This window comes from Ovis aries, chromosome 17 (genome assembly GCF_016772045.2).
Source record: "Ovis aries strain OAR_USU_Benz2616 breed Rambouillet chromosome 17, ARS-UI_Ramb_v3.0, whole genome shotgun sequence".
NCBI classification, from domain to species: Eukaryota; Metazoa; Chordata; class Mammalia; order Artiodactyla; family Bovidae; genus Ovis; species Ovis aries.
This window is the reverse complement of record NC_056070.1, coordinates 10,399,373-10,421,848: the sequence shown is the minus strand read 5'-3', so window position 1 is coordinate 10,421,848 and position 22,476 is coordinate 10,399,373. Positions and strand designations below refer to the sequence as shown.

At 42.3% G+C, this 22,476-nt stretch overlaps 1 protein-coding gene across 5 annotated transcripts in view; it reads left to right on the top strand.

Moving 5' to 3' along the window:
* Nucleotides 1–22,476, top strand: part of ARHGAP10 (Rho GTPase activating protein 10) — a 375,744-nt gene that overhangs the window by 112,506 nt on the left and 240,762 nt on the right. For all 5 annotated transcript variants that reach the window (XM_060400981.1, XM_015101370.4, XM_060400980.1 and 2 more), the window contains one exon: nt 9,379–9,450. In XM_060400981.1, the coding sequence (XP_060256964.1) occupies nt 9,379–9,450 (72 nt within the window). The remainder of the gene's footprint in view (nt 1–9,378; nt 9,451–22,476) is intronic.

The following is a 22,476-nucleotide window of genomic DNA, read 5'->3' as shown; positions in this document are numbered from 1 at the left end:
TGAAACAATTCTGTGTTCATCAAAACTTTGGAAAGTGCACTCCTTCAGGAGGCTAAGAATTCTTATATAGGGCTAAGTCTCTTTTTTCCGGAGGGGAAGTTTGAGAAGCATAGTCCTTATGTTCAGATATATATGAGAGTTCCTTGACACCTTTTCTCAAGGTTCTGTTCAAGGAAAAATAATATGTCTTTGCCAAAAGATTTCTCTGCCACTCTTCTTGACCCTGGAGTTGGAAAATTGAGTTTTTGCTTCAGTCTAATGAAATGGAAGTCTCTGGAAGGTCATGGGAGAAAAATAGTGGAAATCTCCCTTGCTCTCAGATTATGCATTCCTCTGGGGTCAAGAACACTTGGAATCCAGGCTTAAAATAACGAGAGCCATGGGGAATGGTCATAATTCCTTCTGTTTCATTAGAATCAGTCTGTCCTTGTTAGAGTTGAGTGATTAGGAAGGCAGGGCGTGGTGAGTCTACTGGCTGATTCATTATTTGAGCTGGACTGAGACTTAAAAAAAAAAAAAAATTACCAAAGATATCCTGGGATGCAGTTCTGCCTTTGTTGCCTTTTTACTGAATATGGGTTTCTGGTCGTAAATCCTCTTCTCTTTAGAATGTACATCAGAACTTTGCCTTGAGAGGGATAGTTAGGGAGTTTGGGATAGATATGTACACGCTGCTCTATGTGAAATGGATAACCAACAAGGACTTACTGTTTAGCACATGAAGCTCTGCTCAGTGTTATGTGGTAGCCCAGACGGGAAGGGAGTTTGGGGGAGAATGGATACATGTGTATGTATGGCTGGGTCCCTTTGCTGTTTGCCTGAGGCTGTCACAACATTGTTAATTGGCGATACTCCAATAGAAAATAAAAGGTTAAAAAAAAAATAAACTTCACCTTTGGTGTCATACGTGAGGGAAATTTAAAGAGTGGCAGTGGATCTTCCCCCGTAGAGCCTGATCTCTCTGGGTCAGCTAGTATTGGCAAGAGAGTCTCAGCTCTGGCTTAAACTGCAGAGGCAGATAAAGATACCACCCTCTCATTCCTTTTTGAAAATGCTGATTTATTTGGCTGTGCTGGGTCTTAGTTGCAGCATGGGGGCTCTTTAGTCGTGGCATGTGCACCGTTAGCTGTGGCATATAGGATCTCCTTCTCTGACCAGAGATGGAGCCCCGGCTCCCACCCTGCACGGGGAGCCCACACTCTCACCTCGGACCACCAGCGAAGTCCCATCTTCCCTTTCCTTTTTAGACGTTTAAGCTCTCAGATCCAAATGGCTTACAAAAAGGGATTTCAGGCTTAACTAGTGAGAAAAAATTCAGCCCTCCGCACTGTTACCTAGTAATCTGGCTCTCCTACTTTGGATTGTGGGGTTCTGATGGAGTCTGTGGTTTGTCACCATAACACAGCACTGAGATGTGGTGTGTGGTGCTGCCTCCAGCATCTCATGCTGAATCCCAGTTGATAGACATGGGGAGGACCTCAGAGGTCTCTTGGCAGAATCTGTGGTAGTGTCTTAGGTCACGGGCCAGCTTGCTTCAGTGAGTACTTGTTGACGGGGAAGGAACCTGGGTGTCACACTACCTTGTTGGGTCCATCGTAGTTCGTATTGAGTTCCTCTTGGGGGTGAACCCAAATCTGCCCTATAGCTTTTCCTCGTTAGACCTGGTTTTGTCCTCTTCAAGCATATCGAAATGATTTTTCCTTCTCTCGTATTGTACCCTTTTAAATATTTGAAACAGCCTACATCTTGTTCCCTCAATGTTCTTTTTCTCCCTAATCACATTAAACACGGTTTCTTTTTTAACCTGTTTTTCTAAACATTTTTAGCCTGCTCATCTCAGATTCCTCCTATGCGCCCATTAGAGAATGTCTGTCTCTCCTTTTTTTAAATTTATTTTTTAATTGAAGGATAATGGCTTTACAGAATTTTGTTGTTTTCTGTCAAACCTCAACATGAATCAGCCAGGTATACATATATCCCCTCCCTTTTGAACCTCCCTCCTACCTCCCTCCCCATCCCACCCCTTTAGGTTGATACAGAGCCCCTGTTTGAATTTCCTGAGACATACAGCAAATCTATTTTAGGAGAATGTCTCTCTTCAAATGTGAACCTGCTGTTGAGATAGCTTCTGATCTTACAAGACACAATTGAATGATTATCTTATTTGGATTTGACCAATATATGTAATCTATATATGTGTTCGTTATCTTCTAGGGCACTTTATGACAGCCTCAGTTCATGCTGAACTTTTAGTTCACTCAAACTTTCAGGAGCCACAGCCCCTGTTAAAGTCCACTATTAAATTTACATGAGCTGTTGTTAAGACACCTTTTACACTTGAGCATTTGGCTTTCAAGATTGCCTGCTTGGTTGCTTATCTCAGGCAAATACTGCCGCAGCACTTTTGGGTCCTTTTTAACTTGAGAGCTTCTTGAGCTGTGATTTCCTTATCCAGCATTCAACCTTCCCTCCCAACTTTGGTGCCCTGCAAGTATGACAAATGGATATTTTAAAAAAATATATAATCAGTTAAGAGTAAGAAGAACACCTTACGCTCAAGGTGATTCTCTGAGGCAGGGTTGAGTCAACCGGGGTCCATAGGCCCAACACAACTTGCCTCTTGTTTTGTAAATGAAATTTTGTCCGATCACAGCTACACTTGATCATTCGTATACTATGTGTGGCTGCGTTTGTACTGCATGGGGCAGAGTTTAATATTGCATAGATTATTTACTACCTGACCTTCTATAGAAAGAGTTGTCTGATCCCTGCTCTAAGATGAGACCAGCTTATTTATTAACATACTTTATGTTCATGTAGATACATTCTGTTTCTAAGCAAGACTATCTCAGACTCTTCCCATGGCTCATTAGCAAGGCTTCCTAGGACATTTTTTGTGTGTCTGCTTCAAGTATTTTATGTGAAAAATACAGTTTTATATACATGATTGTAAAATCACATTCTAAATTTGCTTTCTCTGTTTTTAAATTATCTGATTGATTTTTAATATTTTAGGATTTGAAAACTCTTCTCCATACTATTACTTCAGCTGTTTCTTTCAAATTTGGTAATTTGCCCATCAGGAATTGCCTTAGAGTTTTAGGCACAGTCCCTGGAATTGGTATATGTTAATCTCTAGGGAAGAAGACTCGCTTTGGCATTAGAAAACTTCCGTAACATTTATTACTCACAAATATTATATAGTATTTTTGTGAAATTTTAGAAGGAACAGAGAGATTTCATGGAGTCTCTATCTTTAGAAAAAGAAGAAAACCATCTTTGTTGTTCAACCCACATTGCCTTACTCCGAAGCATTTAGCAGCTACTTTAGGATTTTGCCTTTGAATAGAATTGTTCAGTTCAGAAGTTACATAATCAGGCTTTTTTTTTTTTTTTTAAGTTTGTGTATTTTTGGCTTTGCTGGGTCTTCGTTGCTCCTTGTGGGCTTTCTCTGGCTGTGGTGCGCAGAGGCTCCCCTTCGTTGTGGTGCGTGCACCTCTCTCCTTCCAGAGCATAAGCTCTTGGCACGTGGGTGTCAGTAGTTGCATCTCGAAGGCTCTAGAGCACAGGCTTAGTTGCTCCGTGGCATGTGGAATCTTCCTGGACCAGGGATCACACCTTTGTCCCTGGCATCGGCAGGTGGAGTCTTAACCACTGCACCACCAGGGAAGTCCAGACTTTATTAAAGAAGAAAAATGATAGTGGAGTTTAAGTTAAAAAATTTTAATCAAAACACTTTTTTCAAAGAATTGGGTTGTAGTGATGCCTGCCGTAACTACTATTTCTGTTATTTTGGAAATATGCTTGTTGATCTGCCAACAGTAAGGTGGAAGCCCCTTATAATTTTTGTCCACACTGGTGCTAGCCCTTGGAAGTTAGATATTGCATCAAATTCTCTTGGTGAGGGATGGATATAAAATTGCTCATGTTGAATCTTTGTGGCATGGTCCTTTTGTGAAGGACCGTGCTTACTCCACAGAGTACAGGGTTTCGGGGTTCTGATTTTAAAGGGTCTTCACGTAGCTATGTTGTCATTGCCATATTTACTGTTGACTCCAGTGGTCATGTATGGATGTGAGAGTTGGACTGTGAAGAAGGCAGAATGCCGAAGAATTGATGCATTTGAACTGTGGTGTTGGAGAAGACTCTTGAGAGTCCCTTGGCCTGCAAGGAGATCCAGCCAGTCCATTCTGATGGAGATCAGCCCTGGGATTTCTTTGGAAGGAATGATGCTAAAGCTGAAATGATGCTAAAGTAAACCCTTTACTTTGGCCACCTCATGCGAAGAGCTGATTCATTGGAAAAAACTCTGATGCTGGGAGGGATTGGGGGCAGGAGGAGAAGGGGACGACAGGATGAGATGGCTGGATGGCATCACTGACTCGATGGACGTGAGTCTGAGTGAACTCCGGGAGTTGGTGATGGACAGGGAGGCCTGGTGTGCTGCGATTCTTGGGGTCGCAAAGAGTTGGACACGACTGAGCGACTGAACTGAACTGAACAGCATCTCTAGGTCCCATCCTGGTGACTCCTGGAGCCCGTCAGACCTCTCCAGCCTCCTCCCCTGATTTCTGATTTCTTCAGGGGCTTTAGTGACGCTGAATTGCTGGTGGTTGCATGCCTAGAATCACTGGTTTCCCCTCTTTCTTTTACTCTTCTCCTTTGACCGGAGAACTCCCATGCCTGTTTCAGGCTGAGTCCCTTCAGGAAGTCCTCTCTCTCTTAAGCATCTGTTCTGGGCCTCACCCACACTGCACACACTGCATTATATCATCTTATGCTGATGGGCTCTTGGAAATAGTCTTACTAGGATGAACCCAACTGCTCACCTTCTTCATGCCTCACTAGAGACAGTCTCACAAGGCCCAGTGGAGGTCCCATAAACTGCTTGCTTCTCAGCCAGGAAGCCCTGTCCCCACTGTTGGTAATGATTCCTTCTTTCATGCTCCTCTTTATTCACACTTTTCTCCGCACCCCAAATCTTGATAACTGACCTTGCCTTGTATGGAAAAAATAACTCTCTGGTAGCAAATCCCTCCGCTTCTGTTCATGAAATCTACACACCCATTTGTGTGAGCCATTGCTTGCTCCTTGTATCCTGTCTCCGCCCCCATTAGAGATTTTGGACCATCTTTTCTGTATTCCTAACAGGGGAACAGAGATGTGCTTTGATCTTTTTAATTTATTTCTTTGGCCGTGCCGGGTCTTAGTTGTAGCGCATGGGACCTTCACTCTTCGTTGTGACATGCAGGATCTAGTTCCCTGACCGGGGATTGAACCCAGGCCTTCTGCTTTGGGAGTTCAGCATCTTAACCGCTGCACCACCAGAGAAGGCCCTACTTTCACCTTTAAAATGTTGATCTTACTAAGAAAACAAACAAACACGCCTTTGCTTTATGTGGTGTTCCCTTTCGGCCGTCCTCCTCTCTCATCTCTGTCCTTCTTGGCCATCCTTGTGAAGAAGGGCTGTTCCTACAGATGTCCTCGCTTTATAATCATAAGCCAGCTCCAGTCTGGGCTTTTCTCTCTCCTTGCTTTGGGTATTGCTAAGGCCTTTGTTCCTTATTTAATTTCTCTGCAGCTCACGCAGTTAAAACCCCGTCTTCATCATCAGTGCCCCAGTAGCTTCTTTCCAGCGTCCCTTGTCATCTCCTCCTCCTGTTTGTCCCTTCCTAAGCCTCCTAAGTGCCTAGTCTGAGACCTCTTGTTTCAACCCTCTACCACATCCTACTTCAGTTCTGTGGCTTCCAATACCACCTACTTGTAAACGACTCTTGCCAGATGTATGTTTTTGATCTAGATGTCTTTCCTGGACTTTGGACCAATGTCTCTGGCAGCCTCTTTTACTCATCTTTTGATTGTCTCTCAGCATCTCCAATGTAACATAACCCTGTAGTGCTTCCTCCCAATTGCCTTTCCTGAAAAGTTTCCTATTTCAATAAATAAATGAATAATATTGTTGTCCATTCAGTTGCACATGGCAGAAATCTAAGAGTCATCCTGGAAACCCCTACCTTTTCCACATTCAGTCCATCACCAGTTCCTTTAATTCTGCCTGTAAATATCTCTGCAGTCTATCTACTTCTCTCTAGTTTTGTTGTCACTGCCTTCAAGCCATCATCTTCTGTTGCCTGTGGTGTTCTGGAAGCTTCCTAACAAATCTTTCTCCTTCCAGTTTTCCTCACCTCTAATCCCTCTTTCTCAGAGACCCGGAAAGAGCCAGAATCTCGTGATTAAGACTTCACCTTCCAATGCTGGTGCTGTGAGTCAGTCACTTGCTGGGGAGCAAAGATCTCACAAGCCTCGTGGCCAAAAAACCTAAACATAAAACAGAAGCAATATTGTAGAAAATTCAATAAAGACTTTAAAAGTGGCCCATATTAAAAAAAAAAAAAAACCTTAAATCGGAGTCATCTTTGAAAAGATCATTGTAATAATTCTGATCTTGAAAGATCATTGTAATAATTCTGAGCTTAAGGCCCCTTAGCGAGTTTCTATTTCTCCCAAAATAAAATGACCCTTTCCCTGGACCCACAGGCACAGCTTGTTTGGGTCCCTTGCCTTCTCTCATCTCTCTGTTCGCTTGCTTGTTCTCTGTGCTTCAGCCTCACTGGTCCTTTGCTGTTGCCTGTGATCCTCCGTCCTTTGCCTCTGCTGGCTTCAGGCTGCAGTTCCAGCCTTGTTCTTTGCACCAACTCTGTCTCATCGTTCAGACCTCAAGCTTAAATACCACTTCTCTGAGGAAGCCCTCCCAGAGCTCATTCTCCCTCTATCTCCTCTAATAGATTTGTCGGCCATGGCCCTACATTTCTCTGTTGGAAGGAATTACTGGAGCTCCTTCTGCACATTTGCTCATGTGTCCACTGTCCATCATCTCCCCACCTAGACAGGAAGCTCCACAAGGGCAGGGGCTGCACTTGGGCGGTATTGTTCATAGTTGTGTCTTTAATACATGGTACTTGGCACGGAGTTCTCAGCACGTATGTGTCTCATGAGACAGTTAATTGATAGTTAATATGGCAGCTTGGAATGAGGAGGTGCCCATTTGGTACTTGTGTTGCAGTATTGTGTGGTAGTTAAGGCTAGGCTAGGCTCATGCTTGCTTGATTTCGAATCCTTGTTCCTCTGTGAACTTGAGCAGTTATGAGCCCCTGTGATCCCAGCATGCAATTCTGGGCTGACTTCTTTCTTGAGTTGACCAAGCCTCCAAGGATGATGTATCATATCTGGGTTTACTTAGGACCACCAGGAGGCTAGGTCCAGATGTGAAAGCCTAGGAGATGGTATTTTTGCTAAGAGAAGTGAGCCTTAAATTATTTTGAGATGGGACTTCCCTGGTGGTCCAGTGGCTAAGATTCCATGCTCCCATTCGGGGTCTGGGGTTTGATCCCTAGTGAGGGAACTAGATCCCAACTAAGAGTTCATGTGGTACAACTAAGAGCCAGCTCAGCCAAAATAACTAAGTGAATGAGTGAATGATTTTTGAGCTGTTGTATGTTGGTTGAATCACCTTGAAAATGTATGGCAGAGCCTCTGATCTGCTTTCCCAGTGGACTTGGGGCCTTCCATATTGTTTAGAGTCATCAGGGTTTCTGGCATGACCTGCTGTTTCCCTGTTCTGTTCTTTGGTTTGGTCTTGTTGCGGATCACGTGGCCTACTAAGTGGACAGGATGAGATTATCATGTTTTAAAAGTGATCCCTTTCCCTTGACTTGTGATTGCTCTTAATTCTGTCTGTTGCCTAAACTCTTCAACACCTAAGTAACAAATTGTCAGGGTGGGAGTGAGTGGAGCCCAGTAGCTGGCCTGGGGAAGAGAGGTTGAGCAAGCTCTAGGCATCTCGATTGTGGATAGGGTCATTTTTTTGAGGATTCTCCAGGGGTCTTCCCTAGTGGCTCAGACGGTAAAGAATCTACCTGCAGTGCAGAAGATCTGGGTTCGATCTCTGGGTCAGGAAGATCCCCTGGAGAAGGGAATGGCAACCCACTCCAGTATTCTTGTCTTTTTTGATTCCATATATAAGGGATGTGTAGATTCTGTATTAAAATGACTTTCCACTTACACCTCACTGGATGAATGGTCTCTGGGAGAAACCCTTACATAATGAATGCAAAGGAGCCTAGGGGGTTAAATGAAGATTGCTTTCCTATTCTAAGTCACTTTTTTTTTTTTTCTGTAATCTTAAGTTTGGATTTCTGGGGACCTTTATTGTAATAGGAGGGGGTGATACATTGTTGTAAAGTGTCTTGAGGTTCTACTGAGATTCTATTCTGGACCTTTCTGGAAATGGTGAGAACACTACTCAGTAGTATATTGTGGTTAAGTACATTCTCCTTAGGTAAATATTCCCTTGTGCATTTTCAGCATTGTTGTAGATTTTTTAAAATTTTTATTGAAATTTTAAAAATTGAAATATTGTTGATATACAGTGATATTATATGTTACAGGTATATAGTATAATTTACAATTTTAAGGTTATGTTTCATTTATAGTTATTAAAACGTACCGACTGTATTCCCCCATATTGTATAATATGTCCTTATAGCTTATTTTAAACCTAACAGTTTGTACCTCTTAATCCTCTAAGCCCTTTGTGGCCCTACTCCTTTCCCTTGCCCTACTGGTAACCGCTGGTTTGTTCTTTGTATCTGTGAGTCTGCTTCTTTTTTGTTTATTCACTAGTTTATTGTCTTTTGATTCCACATATAAGTGTTGTATAGATTCTGTATTAAAATGACAAGCCCCAAATCAGCCAATGTAAGAATGAGTGAGGTTGTGGGTAGTATTTATGTGTGGTTCCTGTCACCGTGACCTTGCCAACTCCCCTAATATTTGGACGACTGACTGTCCTGAGCTCCAAGTGACTCTGTCTTGCTGGCACAGCCTAAAGAGACATTTTCAGTGATGAAGGGCAGTCTGAGTACATTTAAACTTGCAGCCACAAACCTAGCCCTCTGTGTAATGTAGTCTGTTCACTAATAAAGGAACGTCATTGACTTTTAAATTTCTGAGCAGAGGGATAAAAAAAAAAACCAAACCCTCAAACAGAAGTGTTCTGTTAATGAATGTGATAGACCCCTTTGTTGTTTGAAGCCAACCCTCTTGCTGTGTCTCTGAAGAAAGGGCTGTGTTGGGGCTGGGTTGCACATTTCCCTGGCGCTTTGCCCCACCTCCTCTTCCCTGAAAATATTTATGGAGATCTGGTGTGTTAATAAATTCAGAAGTGATTTAATGGCTGCATTGGCAGGGTGAGATAAAGCTGTTCAGTATGTTGTTCGTTTTGTTTCTGGGCGGGGTGGAAGAGGGGAATGGAAAGCTCACTTTTTCCCATGTGGAAACCTAATCCTCTGCTCTTTTGTTATCGCTCTTGTTCTCTAGGCATTAAGTGTCACCGAAACCCTGATTAAACCCTTGGAAAAATTCAGAAAAGAGCAACTCGGAGCTGTCAAGGTCAGTGTCCAATCTGAGCACACTTGTAAACAGCCAGCGTAGACACTTCTGGCGCTGGAGCACATATTCACTCCACACTCGACAGCCGGGAAGGGGCTGTTGGAGACTAATGTCTGTTGTTGAATGTTTCAAATGTGTTGTATCCCCTTTGGGGGAATCTGAAAGCGAAAACAAAGGAAAAACACCTGGACTAATGGTAAAACCCTCGTACTCGTCTTTGGCTACACCTTTTCGTATAGAGTTTTAAAAATACCTTTCACCAAATAGCACATTTACGCTGTGCCAAGCGTCTTATCTCTATCAAGAGGGCACTGATTTCCGTGCCCGCCTCAGTCGGGTGTCAGAGTGTAGCATCATACGAGGGTTTAAGGTTAGAGGTGCTGCTACACTGGCATGCCACTGAAACTAGAAAGAGACTACTCGGTTATTCTGATATACTTCCTGCCATTTAATACAAATTTCTAGCGCTTCTGTTATGTGCTAATGTTGTTATGGGTGCTGGGGATTTTAAAGTGAGTGCATCACAGACTCAGCTTTCAGAAGCTCTGAGATGTAGCCAGGATTTCTGGGAGTACTGCAGCAACTTTGCCACTGGGAGCCTGGGATGTATTTAGCAACTTGTAAGGTTTGCGAACTGATCTTTGAAATTAGTTCAGAGAAATAATATCCACCAGCCTCTTCTGAAGGTTGTGCATGTACTTGAGGGAGGAAAAAGTAGCATCTCTGTGTTGTTGACCATTTTTGGCTTGGCCCAAAGAGAAGGGAATAAATAACATCAGTTTAAAGTAGAAAAGAGAGTTTTTATGTTTGTATTGTTTTTTTCCCTCATACCTTGGGGATGTGAGGTTTTTTTTTTTTTCCCCTTCGTGAACAAACTATTAAAATTCTTTTCTGTAAATAAACATTGTGGTCTCCATGGTCATAGCTATACAGATGGGCCCAGAAAGGGCCAGGTTTTTATGGACTCAGTTCTTCAAGTGACCTGTTAACATACTAGACACTGCTCTTCAGCATAGTTTTCAATGAAGGGCTTTGTGTGTTGAGTGGAGGTCAGTGGGGATACCCCCCAAATCCTCAACCTAGGATTGTTTGCTAAGCTGTGCAAAGCTGCTAACTTGCAGCAGGACTTTGGGGGTCTGGCTTCACATTTCTGTCCTTGGGCAAGTAATTGGCTTTAGTTTCTTACTTGTAAAATGACAGATGAGGGATCTGACTGCTCTTCTTTGCAGTTTAATGATTCTGTTTTCTCCAGTCTTCTTAGACTATTTTAAAACTTGAGTATCTTGGTACTTTCTCTTTGAACATTTCATGGGCAGGCACTGAGTGTAAATGGTGGGTGGTGGTGGACAGATATTATATTATGGAAATGAAAAGTGAATGTGACTTTATTAATAAATATATTTCCTTTCTATTTATTTACCGATCAGATTTTTAGAAATTTCTAGCCTCAAATTTTCTCTTGATTCCTTCTCCACCACAAACCTGCCCAGCTTCTCATGCTGTGGTCATTCAAGGTGTGGTTGACCCTTGAACAGCTCAGGTGCGGACTGTGTGGTTCTACTTGGATATTTTTCACTAGCAAATACTACAGTATTACAGGATTTGCAGTTGGTTGAATCTGCGAATGTAGAACCTTGTATACTGAGGACCAACTATAAGTTACATTTGGAATTTTGGCTGTTCCCGTGTTGATGTCCTTGACCTCCGAGTTGTTCAAGTCTCAGTTGTATAGTCTGCAAAGCAATTTGCAAAAATAAATTGCCATATTAAATGATTTAATTATTTTAATGCTTTTAGTCTATGTTTTGAGCTATTTAGTGGCCAAAGTCTATCCTGAAGTCCTATTTCTTTCTTTCTTTGTGTTCCTGGCTTCAAGTTTGTGAAGGGTGTACCCTACACTCTTGTTCAGTACAGTGTGTGTGTTGACTGTCAGTGATGGAGGTCCCATCATTGTGAGTCACAGGGAGTAACCTTTTTTTTTTCCACTGGCAGTTTTGCTTATTATAGTAAAAAGGGAAGGATAACTTTTTAGGTTATGTAGTGACATACACACATCTGTCTTGTTCATCATGTTGTTAAACTTTAAGAGAAAAGACTATGCTTATTTATTTTCTGTTTCCACTTCCCCCCATCTATTTTCCATGAAGTGATGGGGCCAGATGCCGTGATCTTAGTTTTCTGAATGTTGAGTTTTAAGCCAGCTTTTATACTCTCCTCATTCACTCTCATCAAGAGATTCTTTAGTTTCTTTTCACTTTCTGCCAGTAGAGTGCTATCATCTGCATAGCTGAGGTTTTTGATATTTCTCCCTGCAATCTTGATTCCACCTTGGGATTCATCCAGCCCAGCATTTCACACAATGTGCTCTGCATATAAGTTAAATAAGCAGTGTGACAATATTACAGTTTAAATGTGTTCCTTTCCCAGTTTTGAACCAGGTCATTGTTCCATGACTGGTTCTAAAGGTTGCTTCTTAACCTGCAAGGTTTCTCAGGAGGCAAGTAAGGTGATGTGGTATTCCTATCTCTAAGCATTTTCCTCAGTTTGTTTGATCCACACAGTCAAAGGCTTTCACCTAGTCAATGAAGCAGAAGTAGATTGTGTTTTTTTTGAAATTCCCTTGCTTTTTCTATGATCCGGCAGATGCTGGCAATTTGATCTCTGGTTCCTCTGCCTTTTCTAAATCCAGCTTGTACATCTGGAAGTTTCCAGTTTATGTTCTATTGAAGCCTGGCTTGAAGGATTTTGAGCATTACCTTGCTAGCATGTGAAATGAACTAAGATTGTGGCATCTGGTCCCATCAGTTCATGGCAAATAGACGGGGAAAAAGTGGAAACAATGGCAGATTTTATTTTCTTGAACTCCAAAATCACTGTAGATGGTGACTGCAGCCATGAAATTAAAAGATGCTTGCTCCATGGAAGGAAAGCTATGACAAACCTAGACACCCATTTTAAAAAGCTGAGACATCAGTTTGCCGACCATAGTCAAAGCTGTGGTTTTTCTGGTAGTCATGTATGAATGTGAGAGTTGGACCCTAAAGAAGGCTGGGTGCTAAAAAATGGATGCTTTTGAATTGTGGTGCTTGAGGAGACTTTTGAGAGTCCCTTGGACAGTAAGGAGCTCAAACCAGTTAATCCTAAAGGAAATCAACCTTGAATATTCATTTGAAGGACTAATGTTGAAGCTCCAAAACTTTGGCCACCTGATCCGAAGAGCTGACTCAGTGGAAAAGACCTTAATGCTGAGAAGGAAAGAGGACAAGAGGAGAAGGAGAGGATGAGATGGTTGGATGGCATTACCAACTCAACGAACATGAATCTGAGCAAGCGCGGGGAGACGGTGAAGAACAGGGGAGCCTGGCATGCTGCAGTTCATGGAGTCGCAGAGTTGGACACAACTTAGCGACTGAACAACGATTCCTTTGTTTTCTACCAGCCTCCACTCTGACTGACTTTAAGTTATCTAATAAATAAACCAATTCTACCCATAATTCTTGGCTTCTCAGGTGGCTTAGTGGTAAAGAATCCGCCCAGCAATACAGGAGATGCAGGAGACGTGGGTTCAATCCCTGGGTCGGGTAGGTCTTCTGCAGAAGGAAATGGCAGCCCACTCCAGTATTCTTGCCTGTGAAATCCCATGGACAGTGGAGCCTGGCAAGCTGTAGTCCATGCAGGTCACAAAAGTTCGGACACAAATGAGTGACTAACACTTTCACTTTTACCCTTTATTCTAGAAGAACCAGACAAGGATTTATAATCTGGATATTTCATTTTCTCCATCTGTGCTTCCTAAACACCAATCAAGAACAATCACATGTTCTTTTTCCATTGGTTTGTTTACTTACTTTGGATACTTAAAAAATAACTTTATTCTCTTAGCATAAAGATCTTTTAGAAAGTACCTTGAAGCAGTTTTCATGTGGGGGAGAAAAAACAAAAGTCTTTAAAAGCTGACTGCAGCAGAAGTTTTTGGATATCCTTGTCAAAATGTTCATCTTCTCCTCCCTATCTGGAAAGGTTGCTACCCTTTGACTTTATATGGAAGCTCTTTCAGTTCCCTGTGCTTCCATCTCCAATTTCCAGAATCCCAATGACATGGGAACTTGTGGTTTTAATGTAATCAAAACTGTCAGGTGGCTTTTATAAATAGGGTTTTTTAGGAGTCACTGGATCTTTCTTTTCTACTGTTTTCTCTTCTGTTTGGATATGTTCTCCATCATTCGTGTCTGTTTGGTTTGAGCTTCAACTTCCATCCTGTAGGTTCTGCCACTTTTTCTCATGTGCTTGCCAGGTTCTTACCTCTGTGTTTCAGTTCAGTTCAGTCACTCAGTCATGTCTGACTCTTTGCGACCCCATGAATCACAGCACGCCAGGCCTCCCTGTCCATCACCAACTCCCAGAGTTCACTCAGACTCATGTGCATCGAGTCGGTGATGCCATCCAGCCATCTCATCCTCTGTCGTCCCCTTCTCCTCCTGCCCCCAATCCCTCCCAGCATCAGGGTCTTTTCCAATGAGTCAACTCTTCGCATGAGGTGGCCAAAGTACTGGAGTTTCAGCTTCAGCATCAGTCCTTCCAATGAGCACCCCGGACTGATCTCCTTTAGAATGGACTGATTGGATCTCCTTGCAGTCCAAGGGAGACCTCTGTGTAAAGAGACCCAATGCCCACTGCAGGATGCGGGTGGTTCTGTGCTGTGTCCCATCAGTTTGGAGTTTTCCTGTTGGCTTTCCTCAGCTTTATATCCTCTGAAACTCTTCTCCCTTCCCTAGAAGCTTGTCACTTATTCCCAACTGTCTGCATACACTTTATCTATAACCGTTGCTCATTAACTGTCGGTTTATCCACAGAAAATTAATACAGGCACCAGACAGCATCAGAGCCAGAGACAGACTCAACTGAAATGACTTAGCATGAAAAATTTCCTGTTTTATTCAATAGAATAAAAAAAATTAACCTCAAGAGTTAAAAAATGTTTATGCTGCTGCTGCTGCTGCTGCTGCTGCTAAGTCGCGTCAGTCATGTCCGACTCTGTGCATCCCCATAGACAGTAGCCTACCAGGCTCCCCTATCCCTGGGATTCTCCAGGCAAGAACACTGGAGTGGGTTGCCATTTCCTTCTCCAGTGCATGAAAGTGAAAAATGAAAGTGAAGTCGCTCAGTCGTGCCCGACTCTTAGCGACCCCATGGACTGCAGCCCACCAGGCTCCTCCGTCCATGGGATTTTCCAGGCAAGAGTACAGGGAGTGGGGTGCCATTGCTTATATCATAAATTAAAACTTAGCAGCCCAGCCATTACCAGACTCTCACCTCTTTTCAAGGCTCTGTTTAGTGAATAAACATTGAATAGAAATCGACCTCCTGAGATTCTGTAAATGACTGCAAAATATAGGTAAGAAAGCAAATCTGAATAATTTCTCAATTATGTTTGCTAGAGCAGAAAAAGTGTGACTTAATCACATTTCTTCATTTTAGTATTACAATAATAAAACCACTTTTTAGGCCTCTTGTATGGCACAGTATGAGATAGACTATAAGTATACCTGGGATATACATTAGGTCCCCTACTTACGAACCTTTAATTTGGAAACTTTCTGAGATGTGAACGTGCGTTCCATCAGCACGAGGCGTGAGTGCACTTGCAGCGTGCCCTCCATCTCGTGTTGCTGACGATCCTTCAGCACTACCATCTCCCACCACCTCTGTCTGCTCTGGTCTGTAACACTTTTTGCCTGCTCACTCCATGCCAGCCTCCGTATACCAGCCAGGGTCCTGTCCTTCCGTGCTTTTCAAGATACTGTACTGTAAGATTAAAAATGTTTTCTTTATTTCTGTGTTTTGTTTTCTACATATTTTTTGTGTGACAAGTATTACAAACTTAGTACAGTACTGTTCAGCCGATTGTGTTAGTTGGGTATCTAGGCTAACTTTGTTGGACCTAGGGACAAATTGGACTTAGGAGCATGTTCTTGGATAACAGCTCATTTGTTTGTAGGGGACTTACTGTACAACTGTGAATTAAAACACTGTCCAGTCTTCAAGAAATCGGCGAGTCTGTGGGGAAGATGTTAAAAAAATAAAATAAAAATGCACTGTGAAAAGTGCCTAGGGCTTCCCTGGTGGCTCAGTGGTGGGGAATCTGCCTGCCAGTGTATAGGAGATGTGGGTTTCGATTCCTGGAAGGGTCCCAAGAGCCACGGAGCAGCCAAGCCCATGGGCCGCATGGTTCCATGGAGCAGCCAAGCCCATGGGCCGCAACTAACAAGCCTGTGCTCTCCAGCCGGGAGCCAGAACTGCCGAAGCCTGAACGCTCTAGAGCCCGCGCTCCACAGCAAGAGAAGCCGCAACAGTCAGAAGCCTGTGCGCCGCAGCTGGACAGTCACCCCCACTCTCGACAACTAGAGAAAAACCCGTGTAGCGGTGAAGACCCAGAACAGCCGAATATAAATCGATGTTAATAAATAAAATGAAAAAAGAAAAAGTGCTGTAACGAGAGAAAGCATCAGTGCTCTGTATGGGTGGCCTGTCATCTCAGTTTTGGGTCTGATTGTCCCTTGTTTTGAGTTGGATTTCTGCCCCTTGAATATCTCTGTGATTTGGGGCAAGTTACTTAAGGCCTCCAAGCCTCAGTTTCCTGATCTTTAAAATGGGACCCATTACACCTGTCCCCGAAGGTGATTGCAAAGCTTCGGTGCATTTGATGGCATATTTCTGGGGTCTAGGGCAGGGCCTGGCATATACACGGTTGCAGTTCTTTTATGATCCCCTTTGTGACTTGCTCTGTATCGGCTTGCTAACGACAACTTCTTAGGTTTTACTCCACTCTTTGCCCACCAGGTTCAAGCACTGTGGCTTGTGACTCCTGCTCAGACAGTGCTCAGGTGGTGGGTTGGTGACTGGGGAGCAAGTGCTGAGGAGCCAGCAGGGACAGCTTTTCAGTGTTGGAGCCCCTGCAACCCTAGGCTTCTGCCTTCCTGTGTTCTCTGACCAGTGTCCCCTGGGCATCTACCAGGTGCGGGGATAAAGGCTGACTTCCCAGCGCTTTGGAGAGGCTGAAAGAGCTTAAAGGCAGGAGAGGGCGTGCGTTGGATAGGGCGAATGAACGTCAAGGAGGATGGTTGACACTGGTGCAGGAGTTGAGGGAAGGGGCCGTTTCCCCACTGGCAAAGTCAAGGAGTGCTTCATGGAAGAGGTGGCATTTCACCTGGGTTGTGAGGTGTTGGTGGACCAGTGGAGAAGAGTGGGGATTTCAGAACTATGGTTGGCCTGGATATGCAGGAGGAAGTGCTCCTGCCGAGTGTGTTGCATGTGCTAGGAGTTTCATTTCTTGTGAGTGTGGGCACTGCCGTTGTGCTAAGTTGCTTCAGTCGTGTCTGACTCTTTGCGATCCCATGGAGTGTAACCTGCCAGGTTCCTCTGTTCATGGGATTTTCCAGACAAGACTACTGGAGTGGGTAGTCATTCTCTTGTCCAGAGGATCTTCTGAACCCAGGGATTGAACCCAGCTCTCCTGCTCTGCAGGCGGATTCTTTACCATCTGAACCACCAGGGAAACCCACGTGTGGGCATTATTACCCCCACCTTTTTATTTAAACGAAAAGAGAGTTGGAATCTCTAAGACGGTATTTAAGCCCTTGTCTAGACTAGTTGGGCCTTACTATTTGCTGCTTATAGTCTGAAAATAAATCTTTTCATTTCCTCATCCTAGAAAATTTGTAAAATACCAAAAATACGTAAAAAGGAAAGTTACCTGGTAATTTAAAAATTTCCCCTTTTTCTAAGACGAAACAAAATATTCTAGTAAATGTGGATAGTTTACAAGTATTTTCAAACTTTTGTGAATTTTCCGTATTCTTTACTAATTTTTCTGTGGAAGTGTAATGTATGCTTTGGGCAAAAAAATTGCTTCATAAAGAATATTTTATGTGTTAGGAATGTTAACTCCCTTTCTTCCATATTAATTGTATCTTTTCCCTGCCAGTTGTTGGCCTTTTGCCTTATTTATTGTATAGTTCTAATATCTAGAAGTTCTTCCATTTCTCTTTTCCTCATAAATTCCTTCTCTGTTCTGAGATCTGATGAAAAAGCTCTGTTTTGGTTTCATTTTTCACTTGTGACTCTTTCGGTCCATCTGGAATTAATTTTGATTTGAGACATGGTTCTCTTTTTATTTCCAACTACTTAACCAGTTATACCACACCATTAGTTGAATAATAGTTTTTTATTCCATGATTTGTTATGACACCTTTAAATATATATACTATATATATGTTTTTGGCTTCCCTGGTGGCTCAAGTTTTGAGGTAAAGAATCTGCCTGCAGTGTGGGAGATCCAGATTTGATCCCTGGGTCAGGAAGATCTCCTGGAGGAGGTCATGACAACCCACTCCAGGATTCTTGCCTGGAGAATCCCATGAACAGAGGAGCCTGGTGGGCTACAGTCCATGGGGTCACAGAGAGTCAGACAGGACTGAGTGATTAATGCTTTGACTTTTCTTTTCTTTCATATATATGTTTATTTCTAATAAAACCTGAGTATTTAAGTTCTGTTTCTTAGCTTTAAAGATTTCTATTTACATAGTGTGCATCTTATTTGACTGGCTATGCTGTTTCAAGTAACAGCTGTTCTTCACTGTTTTTTATTTTTTTGCATGTGTGATTTTGTAACAGATTACAAACTGACTTCCCATGAGCCATCTTTAACTTGTAAACATTTTGTTTGGCTTACTCATGTTTGTTTGGCTTACTGAAGTTGAATGCTTTTATGAAGACGTATAAAACCTTCTAGAACTAACACCCCAAAAAAGATGTCCTTTTCATCATAGGGGACTGGAATGCAAAAGTAGGAAGTTAAGTAATATCTGGAGTAATAGGCAAATCTGGTCTTGGAGTACAGAATGAAGCAGGGCAAAGGCTAACAGAGATTTTCCAAGAGAAGCACTGCTCATAGCAAACACCCTCTACCAACAACACAAGAGATGACTCTACACATGGACATCACCAGATGGTCAACACCAAAATCAGATTGATTATATTCTTTGTAGCCAAAGATGGAGAAGCGCTATGCAGTTAACAAAAACAAGACCGGGAGCTGACAGTAGCTCAGATCATGAGCTCCTTATTGCCAAATTCAGACTGAAATTGAAGAAAGTGGGGAAAACCACTAGACCATTTAGGTATGACCTAAATCAAGTCCCTTATGATTATACAGTGGAAGTGACAAATAGATTCAAGGGATTATATCTGATAGAGTGCCTGAAGAACTATGGATGGAGGTTTGTGACATTGTATGGGAGGCAGTGATCAGGACCATCTCCAAGAAAAAGAAATGCAAAAGGCAAAATGATTGTCTGGGGAGGCCTTACAAATAGCTGAGCAAAGAAGAGAAGTGAAGGGCAAAGGAGAGAAGGAAAGACATAAACATCTGAATGCAGAGTTCCAAAGAATAGCAAGGAGAGATAAGAAAGGCTTCCTCAGTGATCAATGCAAAGAAATAGAAGAAAACAATAGAATGGAAAAGACTAGAGATCTCTTCAAGAAAATTAGAGATACAAGGGAACATTTCATGCAAAGATGGGCTCAATAAAGGACAGAAATGGTATGGACCTAACAGAAGCAGACGATATTAAGAGGTGGCAAGAATACATAGAAGAACTATACAAAAAAGATCTTCATGACCCAGATAACCATGATGGTGTGACCACTCACCTAGAGCCAGATGTCTTGGAATGTGAAGTCAAGTGGGCCTTAGGAAACATCACTATGAACAAAGCTAGTGGAGGTGATGGAATTCCAGTTGAGCTGTTTCAAATTCTGAAAGATGATGCTGTGAAAGTGCTGCACTCAGTATCCTAGTAAATTTGGAAAACTCAGCAGTGGCCACAGGACTAGAAAAGGTCAGTTTTCATTCCAGTCCCAAAGAAGGGCAATGCCAAAGGATGTTCAAACTACCACACAATTGCACTCATCTCACACACTAGTAAAGTGATGCTCAAAATTCTCCAAGCCAGGCTTCAATTGTACATGAACTGTGAGCTTCCAGATGTTCAAGCTGGATTTAGAAAAGGCAGAGGAACCAGAGATCAAATTGCCAACATCCCCTGGATCATAGAAAAAGCAAGAGAGTTACAGAAAAACATCTACTTCTGCTGTTTGATTATACCAAAGCCTTTGACTGTGTGGATCACAACAAACTGGAAAATTCTTAAGGAGATGGGAATATCAGACCACCTTACCTGCCTCCTGAGAAATCTGTATGCAGGTCAAGAAGAAACAGTTAGAACTGGACATGGAACAACAGACTGGTTCCAAATCAGGAAAGGAGTATGTCAAGGTTGTATATTGTCACCTGCTTATTTAAGTTATGTGCAGAGTACATCATGTGAAATGCCGGGCTGGATGAAGCACAAGCTGGAATCAAGATTGCCGGGAGAAATATCAATAACCTCAGATATGCAGATGATGCCACCCTTATGGCAGAAAGTGAAGAGGAACAGAAGACTCTCTTGATGAAAGTGAAAGAGGAGAGTGAAAAAGTTGGCTTAAAACTCAACATGAAAAATACTAGGATCATGGCATCCAGTTCCTATCACTTCATGGCAAATAGATGGGAAACAGTGGAAACAGTGACAGACTTTATTTTCTTGAGCTCCAAAATCTCTGCAGATGGTGACTGCCGCCATGAAATTAAAAGATGCTTGCATGTATTTTTGTATGGAAATACAAAAAACCTCGAATTGCCAAAGCAATCTTGAGAAATAAGAATGGAACTGGAGGAATCAACTTGCCTGATTTCAGGCTCTACTACAAAGCCACAGTCATCAAAACAGTATGGTACTGGCACAAAGACAGACATATAGATCAATGGAACAAAATAGAAAGCCCAGAGATAAATCCACACACATATGGACACCTTATCTTTGACAAAGGAGGCAAGAATATACAATGGAGTAAAGACAATCTCTTTAACAAGTGGTGCTGGGAAAACTGGTCAACCACTTGTAAAAGCATGAAACTAGATCACTTTCTAATACCGTACACAAAAATAAACTCAAAATGGATTAAAGATCTAAATGTAAGACCAGAAACTATAAAACTCCTAGAGGAGAACATAGGCAAAACACTCTCTGACATAAATCACAGCAGGATCCTCTATGATCCACCTCCCAGAATTCTGGAAATGAAAGCAAAACTAAACAAATGGGATCTAATTAAAATTAAAAGCTTCTGCACAACAAAGGAAAATATAAGCAAGGTGAAAAGACAGCCTTCTGAATGGGAGAAAATAATAGCAAATGAAGCAACTGACAAACAACTAATCTCAAAAATATACAAGCAACTCATGCAGCTCAATTCCAGAAAAATAAACGACCCAATCAAAAAATGGGCCAAAGAACTAAATAGACATTTCTCCGAGGAAGACATACGGATGGCTAACAAACACATGAAAAGATGCTCAACATCACTCATTATCAGAGAAATGCAAATCAAAACCACAATGAGGTACCACTTCACACCAGTCAGAATGGCTGCGATCCAAAAATCTGCAAGCAATAAATGCTGGAGAGGGTGTGGAGAAAAGGGAACCCTCCTACACTGTTGGTGGGAATGCAAACTAGTACAGCCACTATGGAAAACAGTGTGGAGATTCCTTAAAAATTGCAAATAGAACTACCTTATGACCCAGCAATCCCACTTCTGGGCATACACACCGAGGAAACCAGAATTGAAAGAGACACATGTACCCCAATGTTCATCGCAGCACTGTTTATAATAGCCAGGACATGGAAACAACCTAGATGTCCATCAGCAGATGAATGGATAAGAAAGCTGAGGTACATATACACAATGGAGTATTACTCAGCCGTTAAAAAGAATTCATTTGAATCAGTTCTGATGAGATGGATGAAACTGGAGCCTATTATACAGAGTGAAGTAAGCCAGAAAGAAAAACACCAATACAGTATACTAACACATATATATGGAATTTAGAAAGATGGCAATGACGACCCTGTATGCAAGACAGGAAAAAAGACACAGCTGTGTATAACGGACTTTTGGACTCAGAGGGAGAGGGAGAGGGTGGGATGATTTGGGAGAATGGCATTCTAACATGTATACTATAATGTAAGAATTGAATCGCCAGTGTATGTCTGACGCAGTATACAGCATGCTTGGGGCTGGTGCATGGGGATGACCCAGAGAGATGTTATGGGGAGGGAGGTGGGAGGGGGGTTCATGTTTGGGAACACATGTAAGAATTAAAGATTTTAAAATTAAAAAAAAAAACAAAACTAAAATAATAAATAAATAAAAAATTTCAGTAAATTAAAAAAAAAAAAAGATGCTTGCTCATTTGAAGAAAAGGTATAACCAACCTAGATAGCTATTAAAAAGCAGAGATGTTACTTTGCTGACAAAAGCCTGTCTAGTCAAAGCTATGATTTTTCCAGTAGTCATGTGTGAATGTGAGAGCTGGACCATAAAGAAAGCTGAGCACCAAAGAACTGATGCTTTTGAACTGTGGTGTTGGAGAAGACACTTGAGAGTCCCTTGTGCTACAGGGAGATAAACCAGTCAATCCTAAAGGAAATCAGTCCTGAATAATCATTGGAAGGACTGATACGATACTCCAGTACTTTGGCCATCTGATGCGAAGAACTGGCTCATTGGAAAAGATCCTGATTTTGGGAAAGATTAAAGGCAGGAGGAGAAGGGGATGACAGAGGATGAGCTGGTTGGATGGCGTCACCGACTTGATGGACATAAGTTTGAACAATCTCTGGGAGTTGGTGAAGGACTGGGAAGCTTGGTGTGCTGCAGTCCATGGGGTTGCAAAGAGTTTGACAGGACTGAGCGACTTAACTGACTCATGTTAAACCTAAAACATAGTTGTTGTGGTTTTTTTTTTTTTTTTTGTCACCGTTTAAAAATCTTTGGGTCTTTCAGTTATTCCAGAAAAATCAATGGAGTGGCCTAAATACTGGGCTTGTAGTTCCACATGGCAAAAGTCTGCTGGGGCTC